This window comes from Durio zibethinus, chromosome 8, assembly GCF_047325235.1.
Source record: "Durio zibethinus cultivar Kanyao isolate XHJ-2024 chromosome 8, ASM4732523v1, whole genome shotgun sequence".
Lineage (NCBI taxonomy): Eukaryota > Viridiplantae > Streptophyta > Magnoliopsida > Malvales > Malvaceae > Durio > Durio zibethinus.
The window spans coordinates 22,388,105-22,408,775 of NC_143169.1; the positions used below are offsets into that span (position 1 = coordinate 22,388,105).

General features: G+C 33.1%; 3 protein-coding genes across 15 annotated transcripts; 2 read left to right on the plus strand and 1 right to left on the minus strand.

The window, feature by feature from the left end:
• Positions 1-4: 4 nt before the first annotated feature.
• LOC111278987 (protein ROOT HAIR DEFECTIVE 3-like) lies at positions 5-11,170 on the minus strand. 10 transcript variants are annotated; one of them, XM_089764720.1, is made up of 25 exons: positions 10,921-11,169; positions 10,075-10,195; positions 9,275-9,424; positions 8,798-8,864; positions 8,617-8,719; positions 7,672-7,742; positions 7,498-7,561; positions 7,348-7,413; positions 7,129-7,176; positions 6,980-7,042; positions 6,807-6,863; positions 6,334-6,492; positions 6,174-6,242; positions 5,958-6,049; positions 5,458-5,536; positions 5,206-5,371; positions 4,771-4,895; positions 3,701-3,963; positions 3,517-3,613; positions 3,266-3,430; positions 2,828-2,932; positions 2,286-2,380; positions 2,086-2,182; positions 1,351-1,609; positions 5-316 (listed from the first exon to the last, which is right to left on the minus strand). In XM_089764720.1, exons 2-24 carry the CDS (start codon positions 10,076-10,078, stop codon positions 1,373-1,375), a joined length of 2,442 nt encoding a protein of 813 aa, XP_089620846.1. In that variant the 5' UTR covers positions 10,079-10,195; positions 10,921-11,169; the 3' UTR covers positions 5-316; positions 1,351-1,372. The 10 variants fall into 10 exon arrangements, with proteins under 10 accessions (XP_089620846.1, XP_022721537.2, XP_089620845.1 ...); XM_022865802.2 differs by having other exon boundaries at positions 10,075-11,169; XM_089764719.1 differs by lacking the exon at positions 5-316 and having other exon boundaries at positions 1,214-1,609; positions 10,559-11,168.
• A 292-nt stretch (positions 11,171-11,462) lies between these two features.
• LOC111278988 (uncharacterized) lies at positions 11,463-17,041 on the plus strand. Of its 2 annotated transcripts, none has more exons than XM_022865809.2 (10): positions 11,463-12,046; positions 12,462-12,556; positions 12,851-12,918; positions 13,009-13,052; positions 13,319-13,396; positions 13,488-13,641; positions 15,465-15,617; positions 15,855-15,959; positions 16,310-16,375; positions 16,599-17,041. In XM_022865809.2, the coding sequence occupies exons 1-10, from the start codon at positions 11,724-11,726 to the stop codon at positions 16,671-16,673; spliced, it is 1,161 nt and encodes a 386-aa protein (XP_022721544.2). In that variant the 5' UTR covers positions 11,463-11,723; the 3' UTR covers positions 16,674-17,041. The 2 variants fall into 2 exon arrangements, with proteins under 2 accessions (XP_022721544.2, XP_022721541.2); XM_022865806.2 differs by having other exon boundaries at positions 11,471-12,046; positions 16,556-17,041.
• Positions 17,042-18,129: 1,088 nt separating this feature from the next.
• On the plus strand, positions 18,130-20,222 carry LOC111278989 (uncharacterized). Of its 3 annotated transcripts, XR_002688856.2 has the most exons (4): positions 18,131-18,488; positions 18,914-19,007; positions 19,293-19,433; positions 19,899-20,222. XR_002688856.2 is itself a non-coding variant. In XM_022865811.2 (3 exons), exons 1-3 carry the CDS (start codon positions 18,224-18,226, stop codon positions 19,298-19,300), a joined length of 417 nt encoding a protein of 138 aa, XP_022721546.2. In that variant the 5' UTR covers positions 18,130-18,223; the 3' UTR covers positions 19,301-19,843. The 3 variants fall into 3 exon arrangements, 2 of the variants coding, with proteins under 2 accessions (XP_022721546.2, XP_022721545.2); XM_022865811.2 differs by lacking the exon at positions 19,899-20,222 and having other exon boundaries at positions 18,130-18,538; positions 19,293-19,843; XM_022865810.2 differs by lacking the exon at positions 19,899-20,222 and having other exon boundaries at positions 19,293-19,843.
• The last annotated feature ends 449 nt before the right edge of the window (positions 20,223-20,671 follow it).

The following is a 20,671-nucleotide window of genomic DNA, read 5'->3' on the forward strand; positions in this document are numbered from 1 at the left end:
AAGAGGCGATGAACCAAATTTCAGTTGCTAACAATCGCAAAATGACAATAGAAATACTCACAAATTGGGTAAAAACAAGCATAACCCAAAAGTCATCAAGGTAAAAATATAAATTAAACCTAGACCGAAGAATAATGTGGAAAAGACAAAGAAAAATATATTTAATGGAGCTTTGTCGCGAGAAATTGACTGGGCCCCTTGTATGCCGCACTTGCACAAAAATGAATGCCTTTTCAAGTGTGATGAAATTAGTTAGTGAAATTGAGGAACAAACAAAAAGGTGGCCGTGGCATAATCGAGCTGAAAGGAACTGCAGCTGTAAAATGAAATGATGGCATACATCAGCACTAGAATGTTGGACGAAAGGACAAAAATGGTCCGCAAGGATATCTAGACTGTCAGAGGAGCTGGCTTCGCAAAATTGTAATTAGCCAGTTAAGAATTATGAGCCGTCAGTTGCTATAATTCTGTTGGACCTTTACAATTAGCAAAAATAGGAATTTTAGTAGTTTAAAAAAGACATGCTGTTACGTGATGAGATTAATAAATGAAAATATCATAAAATTCTACTTCTATTCTCTCCAATTTTCTGATCTATTTCTTCTTATTTCTCCTATCTTCTTCTTCTTAATTTGGTTTCATCAGTCACCGCTAATTTGTGACATCAAGATATGTAACTCTCACCATAACAACAGGCGCAACGCAAGCATCATCAAAACACAAAGAACATATACATATATATATATATATATTCATATTAAAAGATGAAAAAATCTTATTTTTATTTTTAATTATTTTTTAAAATATACTTTAAAAATATGTATCACTTTCGTAATTATTGTAAAGTTAAAAATTTAACTATAATTTATCATATATATTATATGAGAGATTGTTTTTTAAATTGTCAATAAATGTATAGACTGCACAAGCAAAGTTAATAATGTGATATATGATTTTTAAATTATATTTAAAAAAGGTTAATATTATAAATGATTTTTAAATTATAATAAAATATTTAATATGATATTTAAATTATGAATTTATTAATTAAAATAATATTTATCTTTAACATGATTAATTATAAATGATGTCACATGATAGACAAATAATTTTTTAAATATTATGTTAATTAATAATTTTATAATTTAAATATTATATTAAAATTTTTTAAAATTTAAATATTACATTAAATATTTTATTATAATTTAAAAAATATTCGTAATATTAATCTTTTAAAAAATAAAAATAAAAAACAAGACATGTGTCAATTTCTTAATCTCTTAACCTCATTTGTCGAATTAAAAAATTAAAAAATTAAAAAATTGCCCGTAGGATGAAATAAATACTAACTCATTTTATTTTAATGAGTTACTCATTCTTCTTTTGTGGGGCTGGAGTATTGGGTCCCGTTTCCAGATGAAGTTACTCCAGATGAAGCACTGGATGATGTATCAATGCTGGTGTTTCCGTTTTGGAAGCTCCTAGATGCCGTAGCTGGGTTTCTTTGAGGATTGTTAGTTGCCGGCATTTGCCCTTCCTCGGCTAGCTTTCTGAGAAGGTTTATAACGGTGGGAACGAACTTGGTAGATAAGGAAAGAAGCCCAGGTAGCTGCAAGCATAAAAACCAGTAAACAAGTCCTTCAATCAAAAGGAAAGGGATGAAACAGATTAATCTCAATGAAAATAGAAATAATCTGAAGGATTAAGGCAGTTTTATAGTTCGTGATGGTCTCATTGAGAACAGTACAGAATACCATGCTACTGAAATTTGCTTTTTTGAAATCCCATCCGAACAGCAGGTTAACACACTTCAATAATTAATTTCCAACTATGATATACATAAGTTATACTAATACTTATAAGCTGCAAAAATGGAGACCAATGGAACATTTTAAAATTAGTAAAAAGAAAAGATCCGACAACTGTCTAAACTGAAGCAAATCTCTCCATCAATCTGCTTTCGTATTTCAAGTTTACATACCCAAAAGGCCAAAAGTTTTTAAATATTTTTGAAGTAAATTGTTTCAACATAATTTTAAGCATGCTCAAAAATAAACAGACAGAAAATTTTAGTTTGATACTCACAGCGCCATGGCGGAAATCACCAGCAATGTCGAGCTGTATCCATAGAGCTTTCATAATTAGGAAACCCACAAAGATGAAACCCACATATAAAGGATTTCTGCAATGAAGGGATACTTGCAAGTAAGCACCAGTAACGGACAAGGATAATATCATTGAATACCAACCAAAATTAATTCAAAGCTACAAGTGCAACATGCAACCTTAGAAGAGTCATAAATTCATTAAATCCCAAGATAATCAAGGCCACAATTGCCCATGGAGGTGGCAACCAGTTGTTGCCACGCTTGTTGGCTTCCTGAAAGTAGAAGAAAACTAATCCTGCATCAGTAAACTCAGGGAAAAAAGAGATGCATTGGCAATAACATGTCTACCTAAACCAAAATATTAATTCTGAAAAAAAAAAATTCCAGTGAATAACACTTCACAGTAATTATGTATATGCTGCAATGAGGCGGTACACATGCAAAATTAGGGAAACACAACAGTGTTTCTGGTGCAACATTTAATTGAAGCGGCAACAAATCATGCAATTTAACTAATGCCGGTTAAGGTGAATTGCAATTGCAATAGACATTTTTCTAGCACTTCTTAAGACAATCTGACTATTATCAATGCAGCATTAGAATTTAATTTGATGTCCGACATTTTAGTTAACATAATGTAATGACAATTCAAATCAATATTGGACAGGGAAGGGGAGAAAATGAAATCTCCAAGATTATTAGAATTTTAAAATTCATGCCTGAGCTGAAATGGCCTGTGTGACACTGTACTCCGTCTCTGCCCTGAATTGACGCCACAATGACTTGCACTGGACAGGCGTGATCAATGTCTTGGCAGGTGGAACCTGTACCAAACAAAATCAGTCATAAGAATTAATCATGCATAATACATTGAAGAAAAGACAAAGCGTTCAAATAATGAAGATACAGCTCGAGAATTACAGAAATGTATCAAGACCCTAGGGTTGCCTCGTCATTATACATTTAGCAGCGAATGCCACACAAATTTGGTATTTATGGTAATATTCATTGTCAGACAAACCCAGACAACTGTAATTTTCCATGTTTAATCCATGTGAGGCATAAAAAGGTCAATAAATAGTATGTATGAAATGATCAAGCAGTTAACATAGTTCAACAAAATCTCATAAAAATCCTCAGTATGAACCAGACTTCACCTCCTCCCAAGTGCTTGATGCCAGTGGATCGAATGTTGTAATGCTCCTTTTAGTCGGAGCAGCATTATTTTTGGTATCCATCAAGGCAGAACATAGCGTATTCTCAATATCATCAACACTATCATCCAACCGAATTGCAGCCATAACAGATAGCAACTTTAAGGACTAGCAGTAGATAATACACAAGTTTAGCAGAGGATAGAACAAGGAATAATTCTTAAAATCCAACAAACAATAATACATAAACATACTGCAGAGCGAGCTGTTTTAGTGATGGCTCGAATATCTTCATTCCCAGTCCAAACCCGTGGCATTGAATCAGAATCATGACTAAACAATGATGAAAACCTGTATGCAAATTTACAGTCAATTTAGATAATGTATAATGTCTAGGAAATCAAACACTTTAACTCAAACATTGAAATGTGTTATTACCTGTCCTTCATAAGGATCAATGCCCTCCCAGCTGCTTCTCTTGCTTTTGCTTCAACCACACCTCTTGCACAATCCTCTAGACTCTTTAGCATCTTTTCCTTGGTTTGTTCATCCATGTCAAAACCGGAGAGGGCACTGGACAGTCCAGGGACAGCTGATTCAGTTTCACGCTGGAGAAGTTTCCTTATTGATGGCCAGGTTTCCTTGTTAGCTCCATCTAAAAGTGCTTCAACAGGTCCAGATAGTGCATCGTTCAGCTTTGCCTGCAAATGTACCATAATTATCAGTATGATTCCAAGTGGTGATTAAACCAGTCGTAAACATGTGCTGTGGATGTTACCATAACAAATTCCTCAAATGTTATGGAATTCATCAACTATATATAACATAGAAATCGAGCACACAAGTTAGAAGTAATCACATCACATGCCATCAATATGAAGTAATTGGTTTACCCTATGTAGAATATCAGAAGAAAAACAAAATACTTAAGGGCCCAAATTCATGGTCTTCAAAAGAATTAAACTAGAAATTCCAGGCCTTTCTTATTTAGACCTAGATAGTAGATTGGACACCGATATGTAAAGTTTTAATAACCCAACTTTTTAATATGACATCTTAGTTAATTGGCTTCAATAAATTCTAAATTAATTCACATTGTTTTCAACAATGTAAAATTTTCAACAACTAGCAAGACAGCGAAGTTTTAACAAACCAGCTGTTTGATGTGACATAATTGATTGGGCTAAAACTATTTTTAAAGTAATGCACATCATTTGCAACAATTTGAAGTTTTCAACAGCCAGCAAGATAGTGAAAGCAAAGGTCGTAACACCACAGTATCACCTTCAGTTGACCTTGCCTCCTTGTAACCCAGCTCACACAACTTCAAAATGAGACACAAACTCCTGCTTTAAAATTGTTAGGTTAAACTATCCCTTACTTTTCATAATATTGCTTCATTGTTTAGGATTACTCAACAGCAAGTAATTTGGAATGTCAATAAACATGAGGATAATCACTTAAATAAAGTAAATGGTTAGAAGGGCTGGAAAGATAAGTTGTCATACCTCATGTGAAGAAGTAAGCTCTGCAAGCTTGGCAGCTCGGACAGAAGCAACATGTGCATCAATATCACGACATAGTTTATCCCTGACTTTAGAGGAATCCCAATTTGCTAGTTCAACAACAGCATCTGCAGAAATGTTGTCAAACTCTAAATGTACTCAGTCTATCTTATCAAGTGGGAAAAAAAAAAACCCTCAATGACTCATAGCTATAGTACCAAACCTATTAAATGCAAAGAATATAGTGAAGGCTCATCATTTGATATTATGGATCATAGTAATGGTTTAAAAACTCACTTTTGCTTATATGAGTTATTATTGCCCAGCAAACCTTTTTAATGAATTTTTTCCATTTCATAGCTCTTGAACTTGTGTTTTGTAGCTTTGATTAGATGTCAGTTCATAGCTAAGAGAATGATTAATGAAGTCTAACCATACCTGCATATCCTTCGTCAAACAAAGCCATGTAACATTCAGTACAGTTGCAAGCAGCCACAGAAAACTCTTCCCCTCCATTCAAAGCCTTCTCAAATGCTTCCTTAAATTTTTCAAGAGTTTCAGACCTTAAGTGTCCTAGCATGGATTGGTAGGCTGGTTGGACAAGCTAAATCAGAATACAAAAAGCAAATGAGTTGAAAAAATTTAAATAACGAACAAAAATTGGACAAGAATACAGTAGAATGCTACTACTTGGAGCAGTTTTTCTTCAAGGTGCTTTCGCTTTGCAGATCTGACACCTTCATCAAAATATGCGGCTTCTGCATCATACCTAAAATCAGAACAAAATGAAACAAGAACTCAGTGTCACTGATGTGGCAGCAAACCATGGTAAACCAATACGGAAAAACCAACAATCTTAAATTTTATCATTTGAACAGACTCTTATTTGGCCAAGGTATGCCACAGGATATTTTTCAGGCACCCATTCAATCAAGCAATATACCATTATAACCATCATGAATCACAAATCATCAGGCTGGCAATCAGTTATCATGACATTCCTATTTATTGTTTAGTATCAGAGTTTTGCACAGCCACTTTGACAAAAGGAATCACTGCTATAATTTCTTTAATACTCAAGAGGTCTTTGCCTAAGTCAGCTCAGCTCTTCCAAATGCTTACATAGATAGTAGCCCATTTATAACTTAGAAACTGAAACAAATATCTTGATCTCATTAAAGTAGTCTTACTCTGATAAATAAGCGTAGAGAATTGAATTTAGCTTCTTCCCAAAGCCAGCAACTGGACCAGCCCGTACAGCTTCTTCTAACACACACCATGTCTGTCATATGAAGTACTAGGTTGGCTTCAGTTTCTATAAAAAAAGCCAGCTCCCAAAAGGATGTTGATCTGTGTGTGTACATGCAAATATTTATGAATAAACACATATTTACAAGTCCACATACCTCATTTGCTGTGAAACCAGCAAACTTTTCGTTGGCGATTTCTTCACAGCGTACTGTAGCCACCATGACCTGCAGGCAAATAAAGCATGGATGACAGAAAAATGAACAAGATTTACAAATTTCATTTAAGTTAAAGTCAAAATAATGTCCAAATGCTTACCTTATGGGCTGGAAGGTCAAGGTCCTTATTCTCCTTAATGACTTTCCAGATCTGTTGAGAACTAAAAGAGAACCCTGAAGCAGGTACTACTCCCCTCCGATCTCCAGCAAGCCCCCCCGGTGCAATAGAGTGGAAGAATCGTTGTCTCAAATTAGCAACCTTGAATAGTAATAATAAATCAGACAAACTGCACATTTGCATGCCATCTAGTAAAAAAATTTCAGCACCATCATCCAACATACACTCAAAATTATAAATACTAGGTAGAGTTCTTTTAGTTTAGCCATCTCCAGAAAAAGTAAACTACATAGAACAACCAGGAAAAGTGAAAAAGAAATGCAACAACATGAATGATATCTACTTCTTTCTTTCCATTTAAACAAACTTCTAAACAGCCAGTACTGTGAAAATTTCATTAGCATGCAATGAATACTGAATGTCCTAATTAGATGACCTAAACACAGACAGGGTACCTGCTCCTCAAATTGCTCTTCCTTTTCTTCATAACTAGAAAGTGCAACAACCTCAACCTGGGCATTATCAGCAACAGCATTAAATTATCAGAAGCAATACTCATCAGAAAAGGTATAGAGAGACATTAAACATTTAAAATTATGTTGCATCAAATAAAAACCCAACATCATACATTAAAAAATTCACTTAATGGGGTTTCCTTATGTGCTTCTGGCTTAGGAACTGAGTCCCATATCTGCAGTTCAAGTGAAATGGGTCAGAACAAAAAATTACTTACATTAATTAGAAAAGCAGCGAAGCATAGGCACCAAATATCTTTACCTTCTGAATGTCTTCTCTCAAAACAGGTTCTAAATTTTCCAGTGGAGTCTGTCAACAAGGAGTGTTTAAGTAAACATAAAATTGACATAAGAAAATCCTTAATTATATATAATAACAATATAAAGCTAAGATAAAGAAAAATTTTAAGGAAAAAGGCGAAAAAAACAGCTCTACAAGCGCAACATGCTCCATGATAGAAGAAAGGCACCCAGTACCCACCCTTGTTTTATCACGAATGACAAACATCAAAGTCGTTTTGCGGGGACTAAACAATCGCATCATAACCTGCAACCAAATACAGCCAATTAAATAACAGAACCAATTGATATTGAGGGCACTGCCTAGAAAGGGCAGCAAGATCGTGAATACCTGGAATACAGTCTTCAAAAGAGGCTTATTTGCAGCTTGCTCACGACCAATATCATGACACCACCTAAATGAAAGTTTTCTCAAGAATATTACTTGGACATACTACTGATGGCAATTAACTTACAAATGAATGTACAAAACTATATAAAGCACCATGTAGGTGCCAAACCTTACATGTTTATCAGTACTATATCTGAAACTGCCAGTGCAAAAAGTGCGCTTTGTTTTTCAAATGCTGTGTCATCCTGGAATAAGTCAAAAAAAAAAAAAAAAACGATATGTAAAAAAAGCAAGAATCTCTTTCCTCCCCCCTTTTTCATAAAACAAAGGAAAATCAGATAAAACTCAACAAACAAAAATACACATAGCTAATCCATTTCATATTCAACTTTTATAATCTGAATTCCAACTATTGATTTAGTTCAGCTTGACTCATTACTATAGCTTTCTCGTTATTAGAGCAGCAAGACCTCTGTTAAGACATTCAAAAATCAGTAAGGCTTCTTTTAACTAAAAAACCCAATGTAAATTAACAAATTTTTTCTTTTAAACATTATCAATTTGATTTCTTCAATTTCAAATACAATCTATTAATCCATGTCCCTGAAAAACATGCTATTGGATAAATATCACCTAGGATAGAACCTTATTACAGAAAAAAAAGTAACATTTAGAATTAAAAGCTTGGACAAAAATAAAACTAATGACTGACCTTTAATTTGATTTTACTCTATGGTAGAACAAAAATTCATTCGATTTTACAACTATTCCTACAACTACCAAATTAGTAGAGTCACCAATCATTGAAAATTTGTAAGAATTATTTAGAGGATGTAGTTGATAAATTGCAACCAAATCAGGGTCCTGCAGAAATACCTACTTGATTAATAAATCAAAATGTGTATCCAAAACTACTCTTTTTTCTTTTCCTTTGGGAGCAGGGGAGGGACATCCTGAATCCTATGTTTTTAGAAAACAGGATAAAAAATCTTTAAGCTAACAAGGTAAAATGAAGGGAAATAACAAAGCAAGCATATATATTTATTGGTATATAAAATGATGTAGTGTTAATTTTCGGAAACCATATGCTAATGATGGAAGCATGCTAGCAATCAGCACCTCCCCGCGTTCTCTTCCATCAGTACCCTCTAAATCCATTACTAGAGTGCAAGGCTCTATACCAGCACATTTTGCCATCCAAATACCTTTGGTGGTTTGAGACCTGACAAGAAGCAAATCCCATTAGTTGTTTGAACAAACTGAAACAAAAGCAATGTGTTATCAGAGAAACATAACTTACCTTCCCTTAAATGCATCCATTTCCCTGAAATTGGTACCAAATAAATGATTTAACAGTGTGCTTTTACCTGTCAAGATCATGGAAAACAAAGTGACATTTTAAAATGGCACAACTAGAACTTACATAGCTACCATAAAATGATAAAACACGAAATAAATAATATCAGCCGGTGGTGTGCAATAGAATCAAAATAATAATACGACAAAGATATAAAATTAATTACAGAAGTAATCCAACAATATCATGCAGAAACAATTTCATATCAAAGTGAGATATGAAAAATATGCCTTTGCCGAAAATTGATGTTAGCCAACTTCCAGCTAATCATACTCTCAGTTGTATCCGACATATTTCAAATTCAGTATCACTAAACAAAATGTACAACAAATAAATGAAGCAGCTTAGTACGAACAGAAACCTTAGGAACAAGGAAAGCATAAGTACAAAGCAGGATGTCATGAAGATATCAAAGCATACCGCTGCTTTGCGGTCCCATGATGGAAACCACAGCGTAGGACAACCCACATTCACCAAGTTTTACTTCCTTGATAAAACGTTCGATTCCAGCATCATTGAATGAACCATCTCCGTCAATAAGTTGAGTTGAACAGCATTCCTCACTCTTGGCTGAGAAACGAAATTTTCATAGCATATGTAAGTAAAGAGAAGAAAAGAAAAGCTTCCTAGTTCCAACCATAATACATAACATTAAACTGCCCGATTCATTTTTCCTTATTCATTTAAAATTAAATTCTCCATATCAATTGATCAAGGAAAAGATATTTAAGAATGCCTCAACAAAAACAAATAGTATATTCATTAATTTTGATAGAGAAATTTGATGTATTAAATATCTAAGGAGCTGATAATTCACAATCCAGTTTTCTTTTTTTCATTTTCCTTAACTTTCTCAGCAACCAAACATGCAATAAACATAAATTTCATCTCCGGTCCCGATCCAAACATCACAATAAATTTCAGATTTACATAAAGAAGCTTTTGAAAACATAAAAATCAAATTCAAATCCAAATTTTCAAGTAAAACAAATCGCATTGTCCCCTTAAAGAAAATCATTAAGGCGGCATTGCATGCTTTAACACTCTCCTTCTCGTTACATTACAGAAATCAAACAAAGAAACCGAAAAATTAATTAATTGACGAAAGGAAGAAACGAATCATTGAAACTAGCAATAAATTAGAGAGTAAAATAATAAATCACAAAAAAAAAAACAAAAAAAAAAGAAAGAAATTAAGGTGAGACGATGAGAGAATGTACCCATTGAATCTTCTTAGAAATTGATGAGTTCATCGATTTCAATGAAAGACAGACATACAAAGAGATCTCAAAAAGGCATATTTTGAAGCTCCTCTTCCGATAAAGGCGGGCTTGACTGGACCTGTAATAAATAGCGGAAACTGTAATTGTCCTCCGGTTTTGTACAGTGACCAATCATGTTTTGCCACAGCATGAAAAAGGATTTTTATCATTTTTTTTGAAACAGCTTTTTTTTTTCCTTTGTTTTTCTTTATTTTTAAAGGGGTTTGGTTGGTACTTTACATTATCATGAGTACATTCAAAGTGTAAATAATTTTGTTTGCTAAGCTTAACCTGCACTTAATTGAATACTAATATAAATAAAACATGAATGAAAGGCGAATTTTACAAAAAAAAAAAATTGTCGTTTAACTGAAACGTTGTACTTTCCAAGTGGATTTTAACATTTCCGATAGATTTTTTCCAAACCAGAAGAGGATCTAACTTGAATGAGAATTTTCACTGTCACCATGATTCATCTTTTCCTAAAGCGTATTGAGGTAGAAATTGAAAGTATAAAGCCTGAACTTCATCAGGGAACGAGTTCACAATAAATTGCAAGGATGGAAAACGGGATTGATATCACAGGGAGGAAGGGAAATTTTAATAAAAGCTGTGGCTAGTGCTTTGCCAACATATATCATTAATTGTTTTAAGCTGCCAAAGAAGATGTGTGAGAAGATCAATAGAGAAATGGCTGGATTTTGATGGGGGCAGAAGCAAGATGAGAGAAAAATTCATTGGATTGGTTGGCAAAGTATGACATGGAGCAAGGATAAGGATGGAATGAGGTTTAGAGACTTAAACCTGTTTAACAGAGCATTGTTGGCAAAACAGGAATGGAGAATAGTACAGAACCAAAAGGGGTGAAGATCCTTCAAGGAAGATATTTTCCGAATGCTTCTCTCCTGGAAGCAAAAAATGGAGCAAAGGCTTCGTGGACCTGGGCAAGCATTTTAGAAGGTAGGGAACTTTTAAGAGATCAGTTACATTGGCCGATGATAATATTAACATATGGAGGATAGGTGGATTCCAGGAAGTGATGCACTGGGTCAAAATGAGGGTGGTGAACAAGCACAATTTCCTCAAATGGCGTCAGATTTAATTGACAAAAATAAATTTATTTACGTAAGACCTAATAAATTAATAAAAATTAATTTTACACGATTTTTTAACAGATTTAAGTTTAAATAATAAAAAAACACTTTTTTTTTTGTTATTTGAGCCCATCATCCCTCGGTAACCTCTATCTATCATTTTATTTTAGAACAAAACTAACATTTTGGAAAAAAAAAAAATGTAAAAACAATAAATATGGTGTGTTTTAAGCCCAAAATCTAGAACTAGTTGTCAAGTAAATATAAGTTGGTAAGAGAGAGAGAGAGAGAAAAAGAACAGCCCGGACCCTTAAATTTAATTGGTATTTCCTCTCTCGTATCAAAAAGTTTACTCTCCCTGTCACTCAATCTCAAAAGCTTTTTCTCCGGTCTTAAAGTCCCCTCTGTCTCTTATTTATCTGTCCATACCACCTTCTTTTTGCAGCAAATCTAACTTTTCCCATTTATTGTAATCTCTTCTTGAGGGTTTCATTTTTAATTCAGAAGGAAAAAATGACGACTACTTCTGTGAAGAACAACGTGTTACCTCCTGGCTTGGTTAGCAATCTCCAGGAAGTTCTTCTTACTAGAAAAGGAGGAAACAACGGCAGCAGCAACAACAACGATGAACAACAAAAGGATGATTCTTTTGGTGGTGATTCTACTGAGCCATCTACTTCTACTTGTAATGAAAAGGCTGCTGATGAAAACGACAGCTCTAAGCCTGTCGTTTTGGTTACCAACGGGGAAGGAATTGATTCCCTTGGCCTTGTTTATCTCGTTCAAGCTTTGGTCCGTTCAGGCATCTACAATGTCCATGTTTGCGCCCCTCAATTGTGGGTCTTTCTTTCTTTTCCTTGAAATTACTCCAATTTTCTGAATTCTCTGGTTCGTTTTGTCGTAGTTTTTGCATTTGCTCATCTGGGTCATCTCCAATTTCGGACTTTCTTGTTTACTTCTCATTGTTTATTTACCAGGATATGTCGGTACCCTTTTTTTTCATCATTTATCAATTTTTTGCCATTAGAATAGAAAAATATGCAAATTTTCTTTCACTCATAGTAACTTCTTTGTTTTTGGTTATGTGTGCGTCATAATTTTCTTATTTGGAAATGTCTGTTACATCAAATTTTCATTGTTCTGCTTTTTATTAATTTGAATTTATTATCTAAAAATATTTCATTTCTAATTTTTGGCTATTGAATTTGGTAATTTGCTGTGATTTATTAGTTTCTGAATGGATTGCTTTAGGGACAAATCTGTTTCGAGTCATTCCATGACTGTCCGAGAAACAATTACTGTTACTCCAGCAGAAATAGATGGTGCCACAGCTTATGAAGTATCAGGTGCGATGATTTTGCATTTATGTTATTCAATTTTCCTGTCTAGTTATAAGTATCTCAGTTTTCTTGAATTGGGATATGAAACCGTATTATTGTAATCAGCCAAGTATAGTGTGTCAGAACCATCATTTAGATGATAAAATTTTGCTTTGAAACGGAAGTTTTCTTACTATTATTTGTTACCCTTTTTTCAGATACGTCATTATATGATTGCGAGCTTGTATAAATTTGATTTGGGTTTGAGACTTGAGTTAACTTTGATGATGATCGGCTTCAATGATGGTTCTCTGCTTTCAGGGACTCCTGTGGATTGTGTCTCCTTAGCATTGTCTGGGGCGCTGTTCTCATGGTCAAGGCCAATGCTGGTTAGGCTTTCATCCTGTTATCAATGAACTAAGAATATAATTTGTTTTTAAGGATTTATTGACTAATAGTATATTTGATGTAATTTCCAGGTAATTAGTGGAATCAACCGGGGATCAAGCTGTGGTCATCACATGTAAGTCTTTGAACAAGCCTGCAAGATAATACTAATTGAATTTTGCTTTGTTTTTAACAGGTTGGACTACTACCCTCTTACTTGATTTTTTTTTTTGTTCATAAACTACCCTCTTAATTGATTATTGTAAAAGATGCTATAAGTTTTCCTTTGACTGTTTATCTCCTGATTATAATGTGTTTTTGTTGTTTTCTTGTTAGTTTACTGTCAATCCTTGTTTGCACTTGTTTGGATGCTAAGTGTATTTATAATGTGTAATATACCAGGTTTTACTCAGGTGTTGTGGCTGGAGCTAGAGAAGCATTAATTTGTGGTGTACCATCATTGTCAATATCGCTGAACTGGTGACTTACTGTTTATGGGGATTTAATGTCTATTATTTTCTTTTTCCTTTTCATAATTGAATGTTCTTTTGAGTGTTGGGTACTATTGCAGGAAGAGGGAAGAAAGCCAAGAAAGTGATTTTAAAGATGCAGTTGCTGTTTGTTTACCCTTAATAAATGCAGCCATTAGAGATATTGAAAAGGGTGTTTTCCCTAAGAGTTGCTTTCTAAGTATAGAAATTCCTACTTCTCCTTCTGCAAACAAGGTTTTCTTTCCTTATTGTAGGGACATAAATAAAATATGATTGTGATAATAGTGATGTGATGTATACTGATGTCTATCATATTTAAAATGAGATATAATAGTTGTTTTGGTCTTTAAATTGTGGAAATAAACTAATGATGAACGTTTGAGTATCATTGCTTCCTCAGCATGCCCTCAGCAATCTTGTTTATATACAACTGTTTAAAGGCAAATTACATTCTATTAGATGAAACATTGTAGTTGATGGTGATGATAGTTTTCTTAGGTTGGGTGTTGAGTATTACTGTTTTTCAACTGTCTGTTGTGCTTCTAATGTTAGGAGAGGCAAAATTTTAGGGTTGCTATCTTCATAAAAAAGTCTTTTGTTAGAGCTGAGGAGGAAGATCTTTGCTTATGCCTTAGATGAATAGATCTGTTCATCAATTCATATTCATTTGTTTGTTTATAAGTTATAGCATGAATTTGTGTGGGAACTCTTATAGTCATACTACACATATCAGGTTTAAATTATTGAGCATTCTTGGAATTGTTTGTTTATATAAATGTCCCTTTTTGGAGCTGTCTAGCTCTTCTTTTAATTTTCTTAGATATAGATATTTGAGTGAGAGTAAGGTTTATTTCCTAATTCTAATGGATGGGTGAAGTTTCATTGCTTATTAATCAAAGAGCCGGTTGTTCCTAAAGGCAGCATTATTGGAGGCTATTAGACAAGGATCTTGCCTTATCTTCTTTAATATAATTAAAATTCTTAGAAAACTTCGTAGTAGTGTATAATCTGGTAGGAAGTTTCAGGTCATGCTCTTTATTGATGAATTGCAAGTTTCCCTGATGTAATTTCCCTTTTAAAAGATCAGCATGCCAACTGATTGGCTGAAAACCTTTTGGAAAATCAAATTTGTGAAGCTTCAAGTAGAAAACATCCAACATTCCAACTTGTGAATGGAAGCTTCATTGAATATGGGAAAGCTTTAAATCACCCTTGTGAGGAAGCATTATCGTGTTATTTGGATGTTCTGTAGAAAAGTACATTTGGGCAATCCAAGTTCCAAACAACATATTTACTAAAATATGCTGTTTTGGAATATGGATACAGTAATGTTAAACCGTCTGAATTTATAAGTTCAAATTGTGTCCGACTAGACACAAAAAAAATGGCCTTTGAAGTTTGATAGAGTTACACAATATGTCACCGTGTTTGGTTGGACACAATTCGGACTAAAATTTTCGGACTGTGTAACTACTCTTTTAGATAACATGTCTAGTTGTGCCTTTTTGTTACTTTTAATGTCTTACACATAAATTATGATGGATGGAGTTTGAGCCCTGGTTGGACTTCATAATCTATTCTGGATGACTGATGCTTCGTACACAATTGATCTGCTTTATTGCCTTAAGTTTTGATCTTTCTATTGGTAATATGTACCTGCTTATTTTTGTTCTACTGGGATAACTCTATATGATAACCGCATCAACTAATTTTTTTTTTCAGTATATTGTTTGTTTTAAGAGCTGATCTATTTAATGACCTTTTATGTTGATATAGTGTCTTTTTTATCAGATTCTTTCATAAAATCTGTTTAGCTCAATATTCCTTCTTTTTCTTCAAGCACAATGCATGATTTCCTTACATGAGTTGCATGCTCCCTCCCCCGCTCTTACTGTTATGTGTAGTTATTGTTTCATCTTTGCTGTATACTTTGCATAAAAAAGAGAGGAAATGCTGCCTATTAGACAAGAATATGTACTGCTATATTTCTTTCTTTTCAGTATGTAATTTCATCTGGTCTCGTCTTTCATCTATTCTTGCTTATTTATATGTGACAGGGTTTTAAATTGACCAAGCAAAGTGTGTGGGGATCTGCTCCAAGTTGGCAAGCTGTTTCAGGTAATCGGCATCCTTCTGCTGCACATTTTATGTCAAATCATCAAAGTCTTGGGATCCAACTTGCACAGCTTAGCCGAGATGCATCTGCTGCCGTAAGTTTTTCCTTTTATTGAAAGGGATTACATCATTTACTTCCCCTTCCTCAATCCCCTTTTTTTCATGTCCACATTATATATATATATATATATATATAAAAATATATATATATATATATATGTTTGAGAGAAAAATGTTTAGCACATGCATTTCTTTATGTTAATCTCTTTAAATTGGAGGATCGATATTTTTCTCACTATTTACTCTTGGTAATGTATGCATATTCTCCTCAGGGTGCTGCTCGCCGCTTGACCACACAAAGGAATAATGTGGAGATAGAGTCTGTTGGGGCTGTTAAATCTGATGCAAATAAAGTGAAAAAGTGCTTCCGAATGGAGGTAGGAAAAATTCCAACTAAGAAATCCGAAAGTTCTGAATTTCCATAAAACCAAATTTTTATTGTCTTTGTAGTTGGTGAACCTGAATGAGAAGTCCAATTTTGAATTAATATTCATTTTAAGATATTTTCAACTCTTCCATAGAATTAGGGTTTGCCTACTTAGGAATCTGTAAGAGGGAAAAGGCAGTTGTCTCATAAATGTTGCATATGCATCTCAAAAGCTTAAAACCCTCCCTTTTTTTTTTTTTTTTTTCCAATTTTTGCTAGCTGTTTCATCAATCTTTTTCATTATCCATGAATATCTTAGCTTTGATGATTACAGTTGATGTGGGTTTATATATTTTACAGTTTGTAGATAAAGAACAGGAAGACACAGACGAGGATTTGGATTTCAGGGCACTTGATAATGGATTTGTAAGTTACATCCCTGCAGTTGGTGTCATCCAATGATGCAAGAATTGAATGATTGATTTTCATTTTCATTTTAACCATGGTCATGAAATCAACCTATGAAATACGAAATGGTTCTTTTATGTTAACTTAATAGTGGTTGATTTGGTTCTTTCATTTTTTTTTTTTTGCTTGAAATGATAGATTGCAGTAACTCCTTTATCGCTTTCCCCACAAATTGAATCAGACGTCCAAACAGCTGCGTCAGATTGGATCTCAGGCATGCTTCATGGAGAGCAATAGAACCTTGGAACCAACATAAAATTTTAGTCAGTCATTTGTATACAGCTGCAGGAGCTATTACGTTTTGTCATCAATTGATTTGTGCTTTATTATTCCCTTTTCTTTTCTTTTTTTTTTTTAAGGGGGTTTTAAACATCATTAAGTTGGGTATCTTGGTTTAAGGGAATAGCCTGGTCTAAATTATATGATCACCGGCTTTCCACACAAATTGTTGTTGTTGTTGATGTTTTTTTTTTTTTATTTATTTATTTTTTATTTTCTTCCTCACCACTTTTTTCCTTTTTTTTTTTAAATTTTTTTTTGGATTTATATGTAATCTCATCTTTGTTTACTTAGATGGTGTTCATGATTAATCATTTTTTGAAGTTTACCTTCGTGGTTGACTAATTATTGAGCAACACTATCATAAACCCACAATTCACTAAATTTATTGAATTATTGGGATGGATGTTTTCCTTTTGATTTGGAAAGAAATCGAAGTCTGCTATGTGAGCCAAGAATCATGTATCAACAATTCGAATCTAATATTAAGAAATTTTTTTCTTCTGATTTGGGATAAATAGGAATTCAAGTTTGCTCTTTGAGCAGAGGATAATGTGAAATGTTCGTATGATCTTAAATGTGTTGAATTAACCTTTAATAAATCATTGAACTAGCAAAAATATATATTTAAAAAAAAAACATTTGAAAATCATTAGCCATTAAGGAAAATATCACTCTTCCAGCCTCAAAGAGTTAAGCTTCCCAAAAGATTTATAAACTCCTTATCTTTAGTTTTTTTTTTTTTTTAAAATAAAATTAAGAGAAGTTATATTTTTTTAATTGAATCAATTAGAATATAGTTATCAAAATCGGATCGAATCGTCAATTCGATTGGTTGAATTGATGAATTGTTGTTGAAATCGATTTGATTTTATAATTAGATCAATTTTATAATTAAATCATTTTAAACCGTTATGAACTGATGTTTTATATAATAAAATAATAAATCGAATATTTTTTTTAATCATACCGATTCAATACCAACTAATAAGTTTAAGTAAAATATAAAAAAAAAAACTCTTTAAATATTCAAAATAATTTAAATAAGCTCATCAACTCTTGTTTTACACTATCAAAACTCTTTTATTTTTATATTAATGATATGTTAACATATTTTGAGACGTAAATAATGATATTACAAAAAAATTTATATATTAATAAAAATAAATAATTTTTTTAAAAAAATGATCTAATAAAAAACTTTATTAATTGATATCATAATTAAAAATAATTATAAAATTAATAATATATATAATTAATAAAAATAAAATATTAATAAAAAAATTAATTATTTGATCATCGCAAATAATTAATAAAAAAATGTATATATGTAAAATTAATAAAAAAAATCTACATTCATATAAAAAATATAAAATGATTTTAATTTCCTTTTTACTAATTTTCATATAAATATAAATATTCTTTGCTTTCTCGTTTCCTCGCTCTTTTCTACCCGCTCTATAGGGTTTAGCAAAAACCATTTCTTCAACGAAAAAAAAAAACAAAAGCAACGCACGCAGAAAAAGAATGGCGACTAAAGCCCTAGTTCGAACAGGAGCGTCGCTGATGAATCGGGTGATGGCGAATCCGGTTTTCAATCCCCACCCGATTTCCAGCAACCGAATCTTGAATCAAGGCTTCCAAATCACTCCTCAGCTGTTATCGTCTCTCTCGAAGCAACAACCCTCTCTCCGTTTGCCTCAAGCCGACGCCGATTTCCTCTCTAATGTCTCCTCTCTGGGGTTTCTCTATCCCAATGGCCTCCCTTCACTCCGCTTCTTACTGCCCGATGGTCCTCTCTCTCTCTCTCTGCTTGATTGCTTTGAAACCAAGTCGAAAACAGTAATTCTAAAGTTTTCAATCTTAGCTTTTAGTAATTCTTAAGAAATCTTCACTTGTTATATGTTTATCTTCCTCTTAACTGTTTGTGATGAATGCCTCTGCTTTAATTCTTCCTTTCTTTAATTTCAAGTAAGTTCAATATTATTCAATATTGTATTTGTTTCCATATCCAACAGTTTGTGGCATACCCTTGCAATCTTTTTTCCTGCAACCCCATTATTATTTTTTTTTTAAATGGGACATGTTCATAAAGGTTTGCGTGAGAAATCCTGTGATTAAAGTTTTAGGCTTTCCGTTTCGATAATTTGTTAGATGATTTTATTTGCTTCCTTTTGGGATTTCTGCTTTCATTACTGAATATCTTCTGCTGTGCAGGAGATTCATCAAGCGAGCCAATGCTATTATTTCCCAAAAGAACATATCAGCCTAGTCACATCAGGCGTAAGAGGAATCATGGATTTTTTGCTCGGTATAGCCCTCTTTATTCTCTTAATAATCATTAGTTTTTGCTAATTCGTCTGTCCTAGTATCAGTATTGTAGTTGGTGATTTTGTTTGAAATATAGCTTGATTTGAAAAATCAGAATGGCTGGTTCAGTGGCTTTGATTAAAACCCACCTTATTGTTGATTAAAACCTGTTTTCTTAGAATGGTTGCCTCTGCTACTTGATGAAGAAAGCCCTTTTTTTTTTGTTGCTTTGTTATACTCACCAAAAGTGTATAATTACTCGTACTTTTTTTTTACACCCGGACAGCAAGGTGACGAAGGGTGGCCGCAGAGTCATTGCTCGAAGAATAGCAAAGGGTCGTGCAAGAATTACTGCTTAGCATCTTCTTTTGTTTTGGTTATGTTTTGATCAGAATCAAATCTAGAAGCTGCCTGAAATATGGTACAAGTAAGCAATTTCACAGCACCTTCTGCTTAATTTTGTTGGGTCTGCTTATCCTGATGACACCTTGGAGGAATATTGTTCTTTCCTCAGATAGATGTTTTCTTTAGTGCTATCTGATATGTCGACCTCTAGATTGTCTTTTTGATATATAAATACTTGCAGAATTAATTGTTACTCAGAAACAAAAGTTATGAAATGATTGTAGTTCTTTATCTAGAAATGTAGTTGTATTTGCTTTGATCTGTGTCTAGCTGTTCAGAACAATTGAAACCTTGACTCGATTTAGAGATCAAAGATTGTATTAGGAAGGACAAATTGCCTTTGTTGACAACCATTGAATAATATTCTACCATTGTAAATGTCTAATAATGTAATTTTGATATTATTATTATTATTATTATTATATTTATTATGGTTTTCTCTCAGTAAAGAAAGTTTCTTATTCTTTATGTCGTTTGTATTTCTTAGGTATTCAATCTCATGATCTAGTGCAAGGTTGATAATTAGGATGCTTGGTATCTAAAAGCAGACAATGTTCAAATTTCATAGCTAAACAACGAAGTACTCAAAATTAGGTATTCAGTCTCATTTGTTGTTTTGCTCTTAGTTCTAAAAATTGTTAGTAAGATATAAGTAAATTGGTATTAGTATTTTGGTATTTTCAAATACAATATATATATATATATATGTATTTGGTATAAAGGATGTGGTAGCCTAGAGATAGAGAAATGAGTTGTAGATATTGTGATTTGAATATTAAACCTATGAGATGTCATATAATGATTGCATGAATCAACTTAAGGCTCCAGAATTCATAAAAATACTAAATATTTTAGAAAAAGAGAAGTAACATATCTAACCTCAGCTTCTTTGGTTGTGGTATTCATCTATTAGTTTTTGCATAGTTTGTCCTTATGAAGATATCACACATTGTGCTCTTACTCGAGTTTGGATTCGTTACAAGAGATTGCATGGACCTTAATGACACAGTAGCTTGCCTTTGGACCTGACGACCACGGAATATAGCTTCAGTTCTTACTCGTGCTTTCTAGGCCCTTAGATTTCATCTTGCCTAGCATTTCACCTTATTATGTGAAACATAATTTCCTATGCAAAAGAAGGCATTTAAATGTGGATGGATAAATTTTCACCAAAATGCTTTCAAAGTCCAGTAAATTGAAATAAGACATTAAACTCTAATTCCAGTGTTACGATGAATACAATTTTAATCAGATTTGTTT

Excerpts from the sequence above, each read along its gene's own strand:
- LOC111278988 (XM_022865806.2), top strand. The coding sequence starts at position 11,724 with ATGACGACTACTTCTGTGAAGAACAACGTGTTACCTCCTGGCTTGGTT. Across the intron at positions 12,557-12,850 it reads CACAGCTTATGAAGTATCAG|GGACTCCTGTGGATTGTGTC; the intron begins GTGCGATGATTT and ends CTCTGCTTTCAG. Across the intron at positions 12,919-13,008 it reads CATGGTCAAGGCCAATGCTG|GTAATTAGTGGAATCAACCG; the intron begins GTTAGGCTTTCA and ends TGTAATTTCCAG.
- LOC111278989 (XM_022865810.2), top strand. The coding sequence starts at position 18,224 with ATGGCGACTAAAGCCCTAGTTCGAACAGGAGCGTCGCTGATGAATCGG. Across the intron at positions 18,489-18,913 it reads CCGCTTCTTACTGCCCGATG|GAGATTCATCAAGCGAGCCA; the intron begins GTCCTCTCTCTC and ends TCTGCTGTGCAG. Across the intron at positions 19,008-19,292 it reads AATCATGGATTTTTTGCTCG|CAAGGTGACGAAGGGTGGCC; the intron begins GTATAGCCCTCT and ends ACACCCGGACAG.
- LOC111278987 (XM_089764720.1), bottom strand. Across the intron at positions 6,243-6,333 it reads TTGACCTTCCAGCCCATAAG|GTCATGGTGGCTACAGTACG; the intron begins GTAAGCATTTGG and ends ATTTGCCTGCAG. Across the intron at positions 3,614-3,700 it reads TTGATCCTTATGAAGGACAG|GTTTTCATCATTGTTTAGTC; the intron begins GTAATAACACAT and ends ATTTGCATACAG.